Source organism: Lynx canadensis, chromosome A3 (assembly GCF_007474595.2).
Source record: "Lynx canadensis isolate LIC74 chromosome A3, mLynCan4.pri.v2, whole genome shotgun sequence".
NCBI classification, from domain to species: Eukaryota; Metazoa; Chordata; class Mammalia; order Carnivora; family Felidae; genus Lynx; species Lynx canadensis.
Genome location: NC_044305.1, coordinates 8,136,152 through 8,153,595, shown reverse-complemented (window position 1 = coordinate 8,153,595; position 17,444 = coordinate 8,136,152). Strand labels below are relative to the sequence as shown.

The 17,444-nt window shown below is 50.3% G+C and overlaps 1 protein-coding gene across 5 annotated transcripts in view; it reads right to left on the bottom strand.

The window, feature by feature from the left end:
- BCAS1 (brain enriched myelin associated protein 1) overlaps positions 1-17,109 on the bottom strand; it is a 99,249-nt gene extending 82,140 nt beyond the window's left edge. For all 5 annotated transcript variants that reach the window (XM_030309364.1, XM_030309365.1, XM_030309366.1 and 2 more), the window contains exons 1-3: positions 16,993-17,109; positions 7,964-8,040; positions 5,287-5,365 (exon numbers count right to left, since the gene is read on the bottom strand). In XM_030309364.1, the coding sequence (XP_030165224.1) occupies positions 5,287-5,365; positions 7,964-8,035 (151 nt within the window). In that variant the 5' untranslated portion in view covers positions 8,036-8,040; positions 16,993-17,109. The remainder of the gene's footprint in view (positions 1-5,286; positions 5,366-7,963; positions 8,041-16,992) is intronic.
- Between the last annotated feature and the right edge of the window lie 335 nt (positions 17,110-17,444).

Genomic DNA, 17,444 nt, shown 5'->3' with positions numbered 1-17,444 from the left:
TTTTTTTAATTTTCTTTATTTTTTAAAGCAAAATTAGGCAATTCTTTTTTGGAACAATCGACTAGGAGCCGAAAGGGAAGGTGTTAATATTTTGGAAACTTCTTATCCAGGAGAAACAGAGACACTCTCCTGTTTCTGAAAAATGATGTGTTCTGGCCGATAAATCATGCATTTGTCTCTGCCATCCAATAGCAGTGAGGACTGAACATTTTTTTTTTTTTAAAGCAGGAACTAATGTGATACATTTGATAGAAAGGAGTCAAAGGAGGAGAAAAAGGAGGCATTTTTATTTCTCCAAAGATCAGTGAGGTTTTAGGCATAAGTATACAGGTGGGGAAACCTGGTCGGGTGACATGATGGGTGAAGCGGGACATACGGCACACACATGACTATAGACTCTGCTCATCAGCCTCTCCCGTCCCCTGTATTTCCTCACATTTACCCTGGGCCAGCCACTGTTCTTCTCGCTCTCTCCGAAGTTACTGTCATTATTCCCATTTTACAGATGACTCTCTGAGATTGCAAATTCCTTGCCAAAGTTGCACAGCTAGTGAGTGGCAGAGCAAGGACATTAGCTCAGGTCTTTTAGACTCTAAACTGTGAGCGCGGGGACGCCTGGGTGGCTCAGTCCATTAAGCATCCAACTTCGGCTCAGGTTATGATCACCAGGTTTGTGGGTTCCAGCCCCCGTGTGGGGCTCTCTGCTTGACGACTCAGAGCCTGGAGCCTGCTTTGGATTCTGTCTGTCTGTCTGTCTGTCTCTCTCTCTCTGCCCCTCCCCCACTCGTGCAGGTGCTCACTCTCAAAAATAAAAACATTAAAAAAAAAATAAGGCGTGAGTGCACTCACATTAGTTTTCTATTGCTGCTGTAACAAACCACCACGATTTTTGTGCCTTAAAACAACACGGATATATTATCTTACAATGCTGAAGGTCAGAAGTCGGAAATGGGTCAGCTTCTGGATCCTCTAGGGTAGAATCTGCTTCCTTGCTCTTTGCAGCTTTGAGAGGCCCCCTGCTTTCCTTGGCTCATGGCCCCTCTCTTCACGTCGAGGCCAGCACTGCAGAATCTTCCAGAATCTGTGTCTGTTTCCATCCCTCTCGTCACCCTCTCTGACTTTGACCCTCCTGCCTCCCCCTTATAAAGACCCTCGAGAGGACATTGGGCCCACCCGGGTATAAAAGTTAAGCTGGAGATAATCCAGTTGACTTCCAACTGTAATGACAACCTCTTTGAGCATCAGCATTGACTCCAACCCAGAACAAGTCATGTTTCCCACGTGTTCACCACATCCCAGGCGCGATGCTCAGTATTTCATGCCTATCAACCCATTTCAGCCTCACAATGGTCCTTAGAAGCTTGGTTCTACCAGTAGTATCGTTCCAGTTCTACAGATGAAAGGACAGAGGCTCAGAAACTTGCCCAAGCTCACGCAACCGAGCCACAATTCAAATTTAGCGCCCTGGCTTCCTAGGCTGTGCGCCCAGTCACCCCACCCCTGCTTCTTAGTAAGCCCTCACAGGAAACATTCCTGCATGGCGATGAACTGTTGCATCATAATAGGAAAAAAGTGGGGGAAATCTAGATAAAAAGAAAGAAAACAGTCACTCAGAATCCCATTTATCTGTTTCTCTGGTGACTTTACGGGCATTTGTATACGTACACATCGCCAGAGATGAAAACAGATGGTGTCTCAAAAGATATGGTCAGAGAATTCTGTCGAAAGGATACAAAAAAAAAAAAAGTCCCCCGGAATCCTACTTTTATACCCCCTTAAAACTGCATTGAAAATTATAACTCAGTTAATAACCTGGGGAAAACAGCAAGAGGGCGGGAACAGGCCGCCTTCCTCATTAAATGGGATAATCACTCCAAAGCGAGTTGCGCTGGGCTCAAGTTGTCAATGAATGACGGGCAGGATTCTGACCTCAGAGGATTAATCTAAACTCTTTACAGATTCTCCGGCGGGTGCCAGATAAGTTGAAAGGAAGGCTGCAGGGTAATAGAGCTAAATACAACCAACCCATGCCTCACCGAAATGCCATTCTCTTTCTCTGTGTCCCTTGTCACGTGTAGGTCACAGCAATATGCTCTTCCAGACTGTTGTCCTGTATTTCTGTTACCTGTTTTCTTCCTTGTAGGAAGACTATGTATTTGTTGGGGAGGAAAGCAGGGAAAGAGGTAGACAAGGAGGGAGGGAGGGACCAAGGGAGGAAGGTGGGGGCGCGGGGACTTCCTCAATTCCCAAACACTGTGTTCTTCTTCGTACACACGCCTTGACCTTGTGCCCTATACTAAAAGCAGGAGAATGGTAATATCGTTATGATAGAGAAAGTGATTTCTGGGGGGCACATTATATTCTCAACACCTCTCAGTTTCTCAAGAACAAACATCTACGGTTTGTAAATTATGTAAACGGTACGGTTCTCACTTCAAAGCCCGTGCCTCTCGGTGGCCAGCTTGCATACCAGTCCCGTCCGAGGTCGTGGCTGTATGTGCGATCCATTTTGTGTATATCAAAGTGTAAGTTTGACCCACAAGGTTTAAAGGCAGGAGGAAACTTGGGACCTTGTCTCAGCCAGTGGTTGCCAATCCTGGCTGCGTGTCAGAATCCTCTCGAAAGCTCCCAGCCTTAGCTTAATGGTGGACAGAGGCTACTGGAGGAGACCTGGCATCCCTAAGCTTTTAAGAAACTCCTCGGGAATGATATGGTAATATAGAATAAGAAATCCATATTTGGTCTTCAACCCCGTTCCTGGCCCAGAACTCCTACAATTTATGAAAGATAAGAGCCATGGAGATGTCTTTTGTTATTCATCACAAGCCCAGCCCCTTTTAACCACGTCTGAATTTATGCTAATGAGGTGACTTTGGAAGGCCCCTAAGGATGGGGCCCCGGTTGCCATAGGAACCAGCTTTGTGATTGGAAGGTTGGAACTTTCAGCCCCTTCCCCCCTCTCTGGGGAGGGGGGAGTGGTTGGATTATCGAGTTCAATCACCAATGGCCAATGGCTTAATCAATCATGCCTGAGTAATAAGGCATGCACAAAACTCCCTGAAGCACAGTGTTGGGAGAACTGGACTGGTGAACACATGGGCGGGGGGGGGGGGGGAGCATGGGAGGGTGGTGTGCCCAGACAAGGCATGGAAGTTTCCCCCTCCTACTCCCCACTCCCCCGGAGCCCTCCTACCCTGCCCTCTGCGTTCCTTCCATCTGGCCGCTCCTGAGTTGAATCCTTGTATAATAAACTGGCAACCTAGCAAGTAAATTGTTTCCCTGAGTTCTGTGAGCCATGCTAGCAGATAACTGAACCTGAGGAGATGAGGAGGGGGGTCATGGGAATCTCTGACTCGTAGCCAAGTAGGACGGGAGCCCGTGGGTAGCCTGGGGGCCCCCTGCCTGCAACCGGCAACGGAAATCTGGTGGGACTGAGGCTTACGTCCATGGAGGCTGATGTGAACTTTAGGTAGACAGAGAGAGCACTGCGCTGACGTAAGGGACACCCACCTGCTGTCTCGGCTTAGTGGGCAGTCCCACACTTGTGATGTCAGATGTGGTGTGAGTAGTAGAGTATAAAGAAAGGAGTTCTCCCCCTTACCCTAGGAAATTCTAAAACCCCCAGAACCAGTAATAAAACACTTCCTCATTGTTCAGAAGAGGAAACGGGAGCCCAGAAACTTACATGCAAATGACCGCAGCCATCACCATAAAATAATAATGATGGCAGCTAAGACTTACAGCACTTGCTACGCGGCAAGCACTGAAATATGTGCTTTATTAAATCTGACACTTGTGTTGTAGGTACTGTCGTTTTCCCACTTTAGAGACGTGGAGACTGAGGTCCAGAGAAGTTGAGTAGCTTGCTTAAGGTCACACGGCTGGTAGGTGGCAAAGCCAACAGTTTGATTCCAGAGTTCTTGCCCTTTGCCACTTCTTCTCATGTAGTTATGTACGTATTCTCTGCGTAGTGGAACCCAGCCACTTTTGATGCACTGAATTTATCGTCTTATATTGCAGGATAAAATAAAACAGGTTAAGTATACTGTCCCATTTTAAAACTGCCCTTGTGTAGAGAAAATTCTGTGGCCTTGTAGCCTTTACCAGTTTCTGCGGAGTTCCTATGTGCTGGGTGATATGTAAATACTTCATGGACGGTCTCCTTTAACGCTCTCAGGAATTTTGGGAGGTAGGTGTTCTTATCCCCACAGGAGAGGTGAGAAAATTCGGGTTTTGAAAGTCAGATCACTCGGGTTGCCTGGATGGCTCAGGAGGTTAAGTGTCCGACTTCAGCTCAGGTCCTGATCTCGAGGTTTGTGAGTTCGAGCCCCGCGTCGGGCTCTCTGCTGTCAGCATGGAACCTGCTTTGGGTCCTCTGTCCCCCTCTCTCTCTGCACCCCCCCCCGACAAATAAATAAACATTAAAAAAAAAAAAGTCAGATGACTCCTTCAGGTCACAGAGCTAGTCGGTTACCGGCAACGATTTTAACCAGGTGTGTCTGACCCAAATGCCCACCTCTTATCGTTTTCACTCTGGCTTTTGTCTCATCTGCTGTAGATCCTTGGCCCCTTCCCGTGGTTGTGAATACCAGAAGGAGTGGGTGCTGTTCAGAGTTGAACTGTATCCCCCAGTGCCTGTGACTCCATTTGGAAACAGGGTCTTTGCAAATGACGAAGTTAAGATGAGGTCAATTAGGGTGGACACCAATCCCATGTGACTGTGTCCTTATGAAAGGGGAAATCTGGACACGCAGACAAACGTGCGTAGAGAGAATACCATCCAGAAGCCACCGAACGCCTGAGGCTGCCAGAAGGCAGGACAGAGACAGAGAACAGATTCCCCCTCGCTGGTGCTCAGAAGGCGCCACGCTGCCCACGTGGTGATGCTGTGGTAACGAGGATCGTCCACGGTATGGAGGACTGTCCCCTAGCTGGGATCTCCATCACTGTGTTCATGTGCTCTCCTACCTAGGCGGTTCCCCCTGCTCTGCCCGCCCCGTCTCATTGTTTGTACGTTCATTTTTGTTTCTGTGGTTTTACTTTTTAATAAAAGTGAATACAATCAAAAGAAAAGACTTCTTTTCTTCCAGTGCTGTGAGACAACACATTTCTGTCGCTTAAGCCACCCAGTTTGTGACACTGTCAGCGCAGCCCCAGGACACGAATACAAATGTTTTCAAAGCCAGCCTGTGGCTTCAAGCCTTGCGTTTTCTTTTCACCGTAAACAGGATGGGCAGACCCCTCCCCACCCCAAGGGGAGCGGCTCACTTCCCAGATGGCACTGACCTTCATCATAGCAAGGAATGTCGCGGGTTGATATGATCACCGGCACCCCGTTTTGTGCGCATCTACTCTCAGACGCCGCCTGGAACAGAACATTGGTTCTGGCATTAGGAGTCAAGTCTTTGGGGGAAAATCAGAAGTCAAGGAAGAAACTCACGGCCACAGGGCGCATCACCAAATTAAACTTAATTTAAAGGCTGTGTTTCCAGAAACTACCCAGCTTCCCATCCTGCCTCCGAGAAGCTACATAACCCATTCATCTCGGTGAGCCCCACAGACACAGGCAGGAGGGACCCCAACGTACAAACGGGACGCCCAGGCTATCTGGGGCCACTCATCCAACCAGTGGGGAACGAGAACTTGACACACCGATTCCTCACCCTGTGAGGTTAACTGCGTGTCGCTTTCCTGCACGCACGGCACCGTCCCCAGCCGGACCTTTAGTCAACAAACTTGTCAAATACAGGAAGTTCTCCGTTGCTTTCGGTTCTGTTCCACACCCACTCCCTCCGTCTTCACTGGAACCTCTTTCCAATTTCAGGTCACTGCCCTGACAGGTTTTCCTCTTGTTATTTATTGCAAATATTTTAAAAGCTTTTACGCTTACGTATATATGTGTGCGTGCATACGTACGAATATACTCGGACAGAAAGAAAAATGTTACGAGAGAGAAGGTAAGTTGCCTGGCGCTATTTTAGTGATAAGACCATCTACATTATACCACTAATAGTTGGCATTAATTGGATATTGATTATGCGCTAAGTACTCTGCACGTGGTAGGGATTTTGCTAAGCCTATTCTATAGATTGGTAAGTGCACAGAAGAAAAGCAGAAGACTGAATGGCAGCTCCTGAAGGTGGGAACCTCCTGGGGCGGACACAGAAGGCTTTTCCCTTTCTTCATGTGTTTGTAATGGTCTCCTTGTTTAAAATAAGCCTGTGGTCTTGAATCAGATCATCAACCCTCCCAAGAAATCACAAGAAAGAGGGGCCCCTGGGTGGCTCAGTCGGTTAAGCGTCCGACTTCAGATCAGGCCGTGATCTCATGGTTCGTGAATTCAATCCCTGTGTCGGGCTCTGCGCTGACAGTGCGGAGCCCGCTCCGGATCATTGGTGACCCTCTTCTCTGCCCCTCCCTCTCCCCCCCCCTTGTTCTCGATCTCTCTCTCTCTCCAAATAAATAAATAAACATTAAAAAAAGAAATCACAACAAGGAAACGTCTAACCCATGTGACGGTCTGGCCCCGAGCTCATAACTGGCATCCCCCAGGGGCAATCCTGGATGTGCCGATTTGGTTTACTTGACTTACAGAGTTTTTGTTTTCCAGTCTTTGGGAATCAGTTGCCAATCTTTAAAAATCAGCTTTCTTTCACACTGTTTTCTAACTACGAGTGAAAAACCAGGCTCTGGGGACATCTGGATGATACCTGTCGGCCAGAGCCAGCCATTTCCAAATAGACCCTTGGTCTCCGTTCCTCCCTGCCTGCCCCCTTCACTGACTTTTGTCACTGCTGAGCTCCTAGAGGCCAGAGGCTCCCAGACTAGGAGTCGCTTGGGAGCTTGAGAGACTCCTGATGCCTGAGGCTAATCCAGATGTTGTGTTTCGGTTGCTGTCGGTGGGGCCAGACAGCAAAACTTTCCCAGATGACATACTACACAGGCAGGCTTGGCCCCCAGTACACAGGCACCGGAGTTTTAGCCCATTTCTCCAAATCCAGCCTCTTCTGAGCAGCGATTCTCCAACGATATTCTCAACATTAGTTCGTAGGTACTATCTGCCTCCTACAGAGGTGTCCATGTTTAACCGGGCTCCAAGTCTTACATGGAATCGAATTCAGAAGCGCTGGATGGTGGACGTGTAGGCTTTCTGTGACTGGGTCGTAGAAGATCCAAGGAGCAGTGATTGGGAGTCCCTGGCCTCAGCCCTCCAGAGCAGTCTCCTGAAGGAAGGGTTCCTGAACTCGGCTCCCCACCTTGGCTACACGGGCAGCAGCTGAGACGCTCTAAAAATGTGGCTGCCTGCCCTCACTCCCACACACAGATTCTGATTCAATTGGTCTAGGGTGCTATTCCGGCATCACAGTCTTTTAATACCTCAGATGATCCCCATGTGCAGCCAAGCCGGCCCGCTGCCGACCCTCCCCTGGGTTCCCCATCCCAGGCACCAGTGATGTTTGGGGCCAGGTCGCTCTCTGTTGCAAGGGCTTTCCTGTGCACCGTGAAGCAGCATCTCTGGACTCCACCCACTAGATCAGCAGCGCTGAGTTGCAACAATCAAAAATGTCTCCAGACATTGCCAAGTGTCCCCTGGTAGGGGCAGGCAAAATCGCCCACAGTTGAGAACCACCTGCGAGTAGGTACAAAATGAGCCCCATGGGATGCACCTTGGAGGTCCTTAAAGACGCAGGTTGCATAGACTCCCGGCCTTGCAGTCTTGGATTCAGTAAGCCTGGGGGAGGAGGCGGGGCTTAGGTGGAGTCCGCCATCTTGAACAAGCTCCTTGATGGATTCTGGAGGTTTGACCCCGACTGATCTTGAATACAACTGTTCCATGGGAATATCAGCACATCATCCTCATCAATAATGTCTGTGTGATGAGCTCTGAACAGGCCATTTATTTTGCCATCGTTCCCAAATCCACCTGCTAGTGGCGAATCACCCGGTGAGCATAGCTACCTACCTTGTTAGTGTCTATCTCTGATTCATTCTCTTGGTCTTCCACTCTTTGTGGGACACTCATTTGGTTGCCCATTATTCCTGCGAGAGAGAGAGAGAGAGAGAGAGAGAGAGAGAGAGAGAGAGAGAAATTAAAACCCAGGACAAACAAAAACCTTCTTCCCACCTCTAAAATTAAGGTAGCAGAGAGTTGACAAGTTACTCTGGATGTGTCAACACAAGCCCAAGTTAGGTCAATTGCTTATATTTATTTTGAGGGGTGAGAAGCAGTTTGGGACTTATATATTCAACAGAATTTAAGTCAAATTCAGCTCCAATTTTCAACTGCATTTCATTGCTGAGAGGAGATGTTTATCATCATGGAAAGTGTATTCAGTCCAGATAACATTTTCTTCCCTCTTAGCCCATCACAGCTGTCGCATCAAGGAGATTTTAGAAAGAGGATAATTAAAATAATACTTAGAATTTTTAGTATTCTCTGATCCTCAAACGAAATTAGATCCTTTGGTAAAACCTCTCATAGCACTGGTGGTGTTTGGGTTTTGTTTTTGTTTTTGTTTTTGTTTTTTCCATAACACTTAGTGCTACTTGTAATTATTTATTTGGCTGTGTCTTCATTCATTCATTGATTCAACAAGTAGGTACTGAGCACTAACTCTACACCTTACGCTGTGCCAGTCATGAGGGCTAGGGCTGTGTATTAAACAGACTAGGCCCCCTGACTTCACAGAGCTAAAGTCTTGTGGGTAGATAATAAAAAGACAATAAATCCATAAGCCAGGCCATTTCCGATAGCTCAAGGCAGCATGGCACAGTGGTTAGGAGCGGGAGCCCGAAGCAAGACAACCTGGCCTCGAACCCTCTCCCTGCCTCTCCTCGCTGTGTGTCCTTGCATGGGTTAATTAGGCTCTCTGTGCCTCATAGACCTGCTACAAGGACTTGACGATTAATGCTTGTGAAATGTTTAGAACACTGTCTGGCTCAGAGTAAGTAATATCTCAGTGCTTCTTCAACCCAAACACGTGGGGTTCAATGCCTTGAATAAAAGTAAACTGGTAATACAACAGGGGCCGGGGGCGGGGGGCAGGAGGTGGCCGTGCTACGTACGATGGTTCTCGAATGCAGTAACAATTGGTCCAGCCTGGGAGGGCAAAACAGAACACTTAGCTTCTGTCTCTCTTCCCCCAACAAATTGTAAGCGCCATGAGGCCAGAGACCATCGGTCTTCAGCCGTTGTTGTATCTTCTTCTTTAAAATTGTTTTTAAGGGGCGCCTGGGTGGCGCAGTCGGTTAAGCCTCTGACTTCAGCCAGGTCATGATCTCGCGCGGTCTGTGAGTTCGAGCCCCGAGTCAGGCTCTGGGCTGATGGCTCAGAGCCTGGAGCCTGTTTCCGATTCTGTGTCTCCCTCTCTCTCTGCCCCTCCCCCGTTCATGCTTTGTCTCTCTCTGTCCCCCCAAAAATAAATAAACGTTGAAAAAAAAATTTAAAAAAAATTGTTTTTAATATTTATTTACTTCTGAGAGAGAGAGAGAGAGAGAGAGAGAGAGACAGAGCACGAGCGGGGGAGGGGCAGAGAGAGAGGGAGACACAGAATCGGATGCCGGCTCCAGGCTCTGAGCTGTCAGAGCGGAGCCCGATGCGGGGCTCGAACCCACTAACCGCGAGATCATGACCTACACCGAGGTTGGACGCTTAACCGACTGAGCCACGCAGGCGCCCCCCCCCCCCGTCCCCGTCGTTGTGTCTTCTGCTTTCACCATGGTGTTTGCATTGACCAGATGCTAATTTATTACTTACTGGTTGGATGGAGGGAATAATCATTGATAGCTACCTCTCACCCGGCAGGTGCCGCTCATACCATTAACTGAGCCTTGTTTTAGTAATAATGATAAAGGTCAACAATTATGTAGCATGTTCTCAGTTCCCAGCACCGTGTTCCAAGTGCACTCCCTGTCTGGTTCTATTGAACCCTGCAGCACCCCTGTGAAGTGGGTGTTCTCATCACCTCCTTCTAGATATGAGGAGGCTGAGTCACAAGAAGACTGCATTACTTTCCAAAGGTCACCCAGTTAATGATGGCGGGGGCAAGATTCAAACACAGGCCGCCCGTGCTGCTAACCACCGGGATGTTCCGCATATTATTTTCTCCCTCCTTCGAAAGGAGGGAATGAGTTCTCCACCACTCACCCAGGACAGCATCCGGAATACGGCCAAGTGAGGGTCTGACCCGGAGTATGCCTGCTCTCAGAAGTAGGGCTCTTTCAGACATTCCGAACACCTGCTGCATTGCTACCTAAAAGTTTCTTTTTCACAAGCAGAATAACGTATGTTGGATGAGCTGCCTCATCAGCTTTTGGTGGCTTTCAGAATAAAAGCCGGGACTTTTCATTTCTGGTTGAAAACAGCCAGTGCATCTCCAAGGATTCCCATGGGCTTCTGGCCCATGGTATGAGGTTCCCTGCCATGGGAATAGACACATTGAGTCATTAGAAATTTCGGAGGCCAGAAAAGGGCCATAGATCTGACCACCTGCTCTCTTGGGGGAGTTTGGTAGTAACAGAATCTGGGGATTTTATGTTTTCTAATCATACCGGGTAATAAGGCTGAGCGATGCTAAAACCTACAGGATGTTAGGTTATTTTGCAACATTTCCTGTTTATAAAATCCATGATGCACGTACTTGTAATGGACTGTCACTTCCATCTATAAACAGGACATAATGGTTATAATATTGAATCCTCAAGACTGGGGTTGGCAGACAACAGCTGTGGGGCCAGTCCAGCCTGTCGCCTGTTTTTAGTGTGGCCAGTGCGCTAAGAACGGGCTTTACATTTATAAGTGGCTGGAAAGGGGCACCTGGGTGGCTCAGTCGGTTAAGCATCCAACTTCGGCTCAGGTCATGATCTTGAAGTTTGTGAGTTCGAGCCCCATGCCGGGCTTTTGTGTTGACAGTTCGGAGTCTAGAGCCGGCTTCAGATCCTGTGTCTCCCTCTCTCTCTGCCCCTCTCCTGCTCCTGCTCTGTTTCTCTCTCTCTCTCTCTCTCTCTCAAAAGTAAAATAAACATTAAAAAAATTTGTAAGTGGCTGGAAAAAAAAATCGGAAGAAGAATCACAGATTGCGATACATGAAAATTACATGAAATGCAAATTTTGGTATCCATAAGTACAATTTTACTGGAAGGCAGCCACGCCCATTCACTCATGTTTGGTCTCCATGTGGCTGCTTTCATGCTACAAAGACAGAGTTGTACAGTTGCAAGAGACTCTATGACCTGAAAAGTCCAAGGTAGATATTCACTATCTGGCCCTTTCTGGAAAGTTCATCAACCGCTGTTGGAGATATATACTGAGTAGTGTATATACCTAGTTTGCAAAAAAGGGGGGAGAGGCAGCTGAGAGACAAATGTTGCCGGTAGTAAGACTGACCAGGAGTTGAACCTACTGTATATAAACATAATGACAACTCTAACAACCATAGCGATGATAAAATAGTAACAACAACAACAACGGCAACAGATCTGGTGAGTGATTACCATGTGTTGAGAAACTGTTCAAAGGGCTTGACTTGTAGTAAACTCATTGAGTCACTGCAGCAAATCAGCAAGGCAGTGGTAACATCATTCCGATTTTGCAGATTACGTCGCCACCGGAATCCGGCTTTTCACAGAATTGAAAAGCGATTCACCAATGGGTTTGCAAATGTGTAAAGCTCTCGTTGTTCAGTTCGGACTTCGTTTGGGGGCTACTTTCAAAACATGTTCGAGGGTTACGAGAAAACCTGTGCGCTGGGAGACGTGTGATGTGAGTGGGCAGGAGAACCTTTTCGTCCCGTGGAGCTGGGGTTCCATTTTCCTGATCATTGCGCATTTGGAGAGCCTCTTGGCGGATTCAGGGCCGAGTGGACTAAAAGAAGCACACTGCATTCGCCCGTCTTTTGCAGGGATACCTGGATTCAGGTAACATTGCTTCCCAGCCACAGTTATAACACAGGTGTCGTGAAATCGTTCCTGCTCTTCCTTCATATTTTGCAAAGAGCAGGATTTACGTGGGACAAAACCAAAAGGTCCCTGCCACCTATTGGCCAGCGTCGGTATCAGCAGAAATGAATGCGTTCGGCCGGCCCACAGGGCGAGGTCAGGATGTTTGGGGAGGTCCAGGGAAACAGTATCACAGTTAGCAATTACATCCTCTGTTGACAGTTGGCAGGAGACTGCCTCTCATGCCCTGGAGATAGTACATCTAATAAAACAATAATGATAGTCATATCTGATGTGTACGGAGAGCTTGCCATGTGGCTGCCCAGTGCTGAGCATTCTGGGACACAGGATAAGAAGGCGAGTCACCCGGCGCCCCTGGCTCGGTTGGTTAAGCATCCGACTCGACTCTTGGTTTTGGCTCAGGTCACGATCTCACGGTTCGTGGGATCGAGCCCCACGTCGGGCTCTGCGCTGACTGTGGAGGCTGCTTGGGGTTCTCTCTTTCCCTCTCTCTGCCCCTCCCATGCACACTCTCTCTGTCTCTCAAAATAAATAAATAAACTTTAAAAACAAAAAACAAATACCATGATGGTGAGAGTCAATCTGGGCTGTCCTGGGAAGGAAGGTGCTCGGGGGTACAGGACTTTTGTGCTAAAACTAGGGAAGCCCTTGGTAAACCAGGCTGAGCTGATCTCCCTCTCCCTCTAACCCCACTCAAGGAGTCTGTGAGGCAAGAACTCTTTACCCCCAGTTAACGGATGGCCACACTGAGGCTCCCGATGGTTCAGACAATAATTCCTGTCCGTGATGGAGTTTTCTCTGGTCTCCCACAAACGAGAAAGATCAATCAGGTCAAGAGTTTTTCATCAAGAACACTGTATTCATTTGAAAGAGCCAGATTTGGGGCGCCTGGGTAGCTCAGTTGGGTGAGCGTCCGACTTCGGCTCAGGTCATGATCTCACGGTCCGTGAGTTCGAGCCCCGCGTCGGGCTCTGTGCTGACAGCTCGGAGCCTGGAGCCTGCTTCGGATTCTGTGTCTCCCTCTGTCTCTGCCCCTAACCCACTCACATTCTGTCTCTGTCTCTCTCAAAAATAAATAAACATTAAAAAAAAAAAAAAGAAAGAAAGAAAGTTTGAAGGTGACGCCCTTTCTTTCACGAACCAATAGTGTTCGTTGTTTTGTTTTTAATGACCTACTCTGACATTGAACACAAGCCAGGCCATGTGGCAAGGCGTCTTGGTTTTGAAAACGAACTCATGCTTGAGGCCTTAGCATTTGAGAGCACGGCGTCAGTCTTTGCTTGGGGGTCATCCAGATGTGAAAGCCCTTTAGCTTCTCCACGTCCGGCTGTGTCCGTGAGGCCAGACCTCAGGCTGGGTTGCACATTAGAACCGGTGGGCACAGGGCAACGGGGGGCGCATTTAAACCCCTGCGGCCCAGGCCCCAGCTGGACCGGTTCCCTCAGACTCTCCACAGTGGGGTCTGGGCACCGGTACCTTTTCAAGATCTTCGGGTGATTTCCGTGGCAGCCGAGTCACTGGTTTGGATATTTGGGGGGTCAGGGACCTCCCCCACTGGAGGCTGTCACGGGGATTCTCAGAGGAAGGCCCTCTGCTTCAGGCCCCACAAACCATCATCAGCCCAGGCGTCTGGAAACCTCCCCCACCTCGTCAGGGCGCTCTTGGCGGGTCTTGTGTTTTGTTAGCCTGCAGATGCAGGGCAACCGGAGTCTCCAGCTGTCCTTCCCCGAGAAGGGGTGTGCGGGGCACGGTGGCCCCGGCCAGCCTCCCCCTCCCAGGCGGCTGTTGAGAAGTGAGGAGCAAGGCCCCAAGGGAGGAGGGGGAAGGGTGGCCTGAGCGGGCAGTAATCTCTCCCCCCTGCTCGCCTGGGCACTGCGGCCTGCCCCTGAGGGGAAACTGGTGTGAGCCAGGTGCGAGCCAGGCCTCTGGTGTGAGCCAGGCCTCCATACATCTCATGGTTGCGAGGTTTGGGGCAAGGCACCGGGCCCTCTGAATGCATTTGCCTTGTGGGAAATGACGGTCTTCCTAGTGGGAACAACCATCAGCAGGCTTGGAGAGTTTTCTTTAAAAAAAAAGATGTTTTTTTAATGTTTATTTTTGAGAGAGAGACAGACAGACTGTGAGTGGGGGAGGGGCAGGGAGCGAGGGAGACAGAATCGGAAGCAGGCTCCGGGCTCTGAGCCATCAGCACAGAGCCCGACGAGGGGCTCGAACTCACAGACCGAGAGATCATGACCTGAGCTGAAGTCGGACGCTCCACTGACGGAGCTACCCAGGCGCCCCAAGCTTGGAGAGTTTTCTATGCGCCTCGCCCTCCCGATCTGTGTGTATTGACTCCCCGGGTCCCTGCAACAGCCGAGATCATGACCTGAGCTGAAGTCAGATGCTTAGCCGACTGAGCCACCCCGGCGCCCTCTATTTATTTCTCTTATTAATGTTACGATCCCATTGGCTCTGTGTTCTGACCCACGCGTGAAACAGCCACACCGGAAGCTGCCCCTGGACGCCTCCCTCGTCTTTCACACAGACGACTGTGTTCGCATCACCTCGTGTTAGTTACAGGTTAACAAGTCCTGCTCCGGGGAACGGATTAAACACGAAACACAGTGCAGCTGCCCCGGAGAGAGCATTTCTGAAGCCGCCCGGCCAGCGAGCAGCTAAATGACAGTCAGGTGGAAAGGGCAGGTCCTCGACGGCGGAATGGTGACAGAATTAGTCACCAAGTAAGCAGAAACACCTTTGATCAATGCCATGGAATGCAGGCAAGGAGGTGGGGCCTCCTTACTGCCCCGGGCCCACACAGCCATCTGGCACACCCAGCGGAACAAGCCTTCCGGCCCCCACCGCCGAGGGCGAGATCAATATGAGTAAAGAGACCAGACCTGCTCGGCCAGGTGCCGTGACCCTGCATCTCCCTGTGGTCCCCAGCACAGTGCTGGGAAGGGGAGATACTCTGAGGGCGTCCATGTGCAGTGGTACAGGCTGCCTACGTCACAAGGGGGCACGTGAGGACTGAAAATCAGCCTTCGCTGTGCTCCCCAAGCCCCGTTCTCCAGTATGGGACCACGTGGGCGCAGGGGGAGACGTGCCTTTATCAAAACTGCACTGGGGGTTTCAGGAATGCTTGGCAATTGACGTCTTCCTGTCAGAACACTCAGTTACGTTTGTACAAGTGGTTGATGTTCCGGAAAGCTTAGAGCTTACTATCTTCTTAGTGTTGCAGCAGACATCTTTAAGCTAATAGCGTAGCGGGTAGCATCATCTGAAGGCTTACTCGGAGCCAGGCAGGGCCAGGATTAGGGTAAGGCAAGGGAGGCACACAGGTGCCAAACGCAAGGAGGCATGGGAGGTCTGGGCAGGTGCAGAATCCGCACTCGGGAATGAGCACCCGCCCTGGATTTTGCCCCCGGGTGCCTCGCTTGCTTCCCGCTAGTCCTGGTCCTAGGGCCAGGACCTTTCCTTCTATTGTGTCCGTTTTTCCTCGCAGCATCCCATCACTCCTCCATTACAGAGATGGAGAGACTGAGGCTCCGTGATGCAGTCCCCTGCCACCTAGAATGCAAACTCCACGAGGGCAGGTGCCTCCTTGTCCTGCCCGTCTTTAATTGGCGCTGGTGATTAAATGCGTCAGAGGAGTCATGACACCCCCCCCCCCCCCCCCCTCAGAAAGCTGCAAAGAGGCAGAGCTGGGGGCAAACCTGGTTCCAGTGACTCGGGCTCCTCACGTCCTTTACCTCGCCCAGCGCTGCTGCACAGAGGTGACAGAAGCCGCCAACAGTGCCGCGATCAGCAAACGTGTCACTCCGGTGAGACAGGCCTGCGTGGAGCAGGGTCCTCGGCCCTCCCGGACCCCTCTCCCTCCCTCCCCGTGAGCACCCGCCATCGTGGGAAACCAGCCAGGATGCTTGCTTTCCAGAAGCACGTGCCTGCTTGGGAAAAAGACAGCCCTTCCCAAGTTTGAGAAATCTTGGGAAAAAAGCCTCCTCCCGAGGAGGACCTGACATCACAGCGTTTAAATAACCGCAACGATGCCATTACTGATCCTATCTTTACTTAACATGCTGTTGTTTTGTTCACCGTGGGTGCTTTGGCGTGAATTTAAAACAATTTTAAATAGTGCTTTAAAGCGGAATTCATCCTGATGACTGAGATTTTTGGTGTCTCTTAAATTCTGCACCCATACGAGTGCCTCACTCAAATCCCGAACGGCTTGGGGCTCAGTTCCGTTCGCTGAGACCTGGGAAGAGGTCCCTCCCTCGTCTCCCGAATTGTAAAATCAAGACGATGATGGCAGCAGCAGCGAGAGCCAGTGTTGATTTCAAGCGCGTAAGTGTCCGTGAAACCAGTCTCAGCCCTCACAAAGTTCGCTTGGATCGCGGTAATATGATTGTGCCCATTTTACAGATGAGGAAATGAAGCCCAGAGAGGTAAGTAAGCTGCCCCAGGGCACCCGAGGCAGGAAGGAGCTGCACAGAGTAATGCCGACTGTTGGAGTCTGACAGCTGGGATTTGAATCCAGCATTTACCTCGAAGGATCGTTCCGAATGTTAAATAACACAATTCACGTAAAGAGCCAGGTTCACACAAGGAGTCCTTCTCCCCGTCTGCTCCACTTGCTTAAACGATGCCCCTTGGCACAGACTCAAAGCCAGCTTTACCGGGGCGGGGGGGGGACTCTTGTCCTGCCAGTGGTCCCCGAATCCCATAGCATACCCCTCCGTTCGCTGGTTTTTCACCCCAAGTCTTACACTCGAAATGGCCCTCAATCGTTCCACGCAAATTGGAGCTATTGCTTCGTACCTGACACCGCCTACATTGTCATCTAATCCTTCTAGAACCCCTTGAGGTAAGGCTATCTTTGGGTCCATTTCGCAGAAGGTGAAACTGAGGCTCACGCATACCCAAGCCCGCACAGGGAATCTGTGGCAGAGCTGGGGTGAAACTCAATCCTCTCTGACGCCCAGCTTCTACATTTCACTGCCTGCCCCAAACAACGAGCCCCATGCCCTGCTGGAAGGACCTGGAAGCCGTTACCTGTCGAGTCCCCGGTGGGAGTGTCTTCAGTCCCCTGGTGTCACCTGGAGATGCTTCTAGAAGCTCAGCGCGCCTTGTCTCCAGCTGGTGCTGCCTGGTGCCAGGCGGTCAACTGAGCCCGGCTCCCTGCCCTTTGCCTCCTGGTCCGGAGCCTGCTGGCTGAATACACATAGCAGGGCAAACACACAAGTCCGGGTGGGGCCCTCCTCTCCGGTGATCTGATCGGCCTAGAGAAGCAGGTTCTCTTCCTGGATCCGGGGGCTGTTCTCGCCTCGCCAATAAAAACCCAGCCCCTGATTCCTCTCGCACTAATGCCCTCAGGGCACTCCGAGCATTCTGCCCGGGCCCCTCACCCACTGCAGCTGCTCACGTCGACCCGGGTCGCTAACTCCCTTCCCTGGTAACCACGGGCCACGGTCAGAGCAGGGAAAACACGTTGTGTAAGGCTTTGC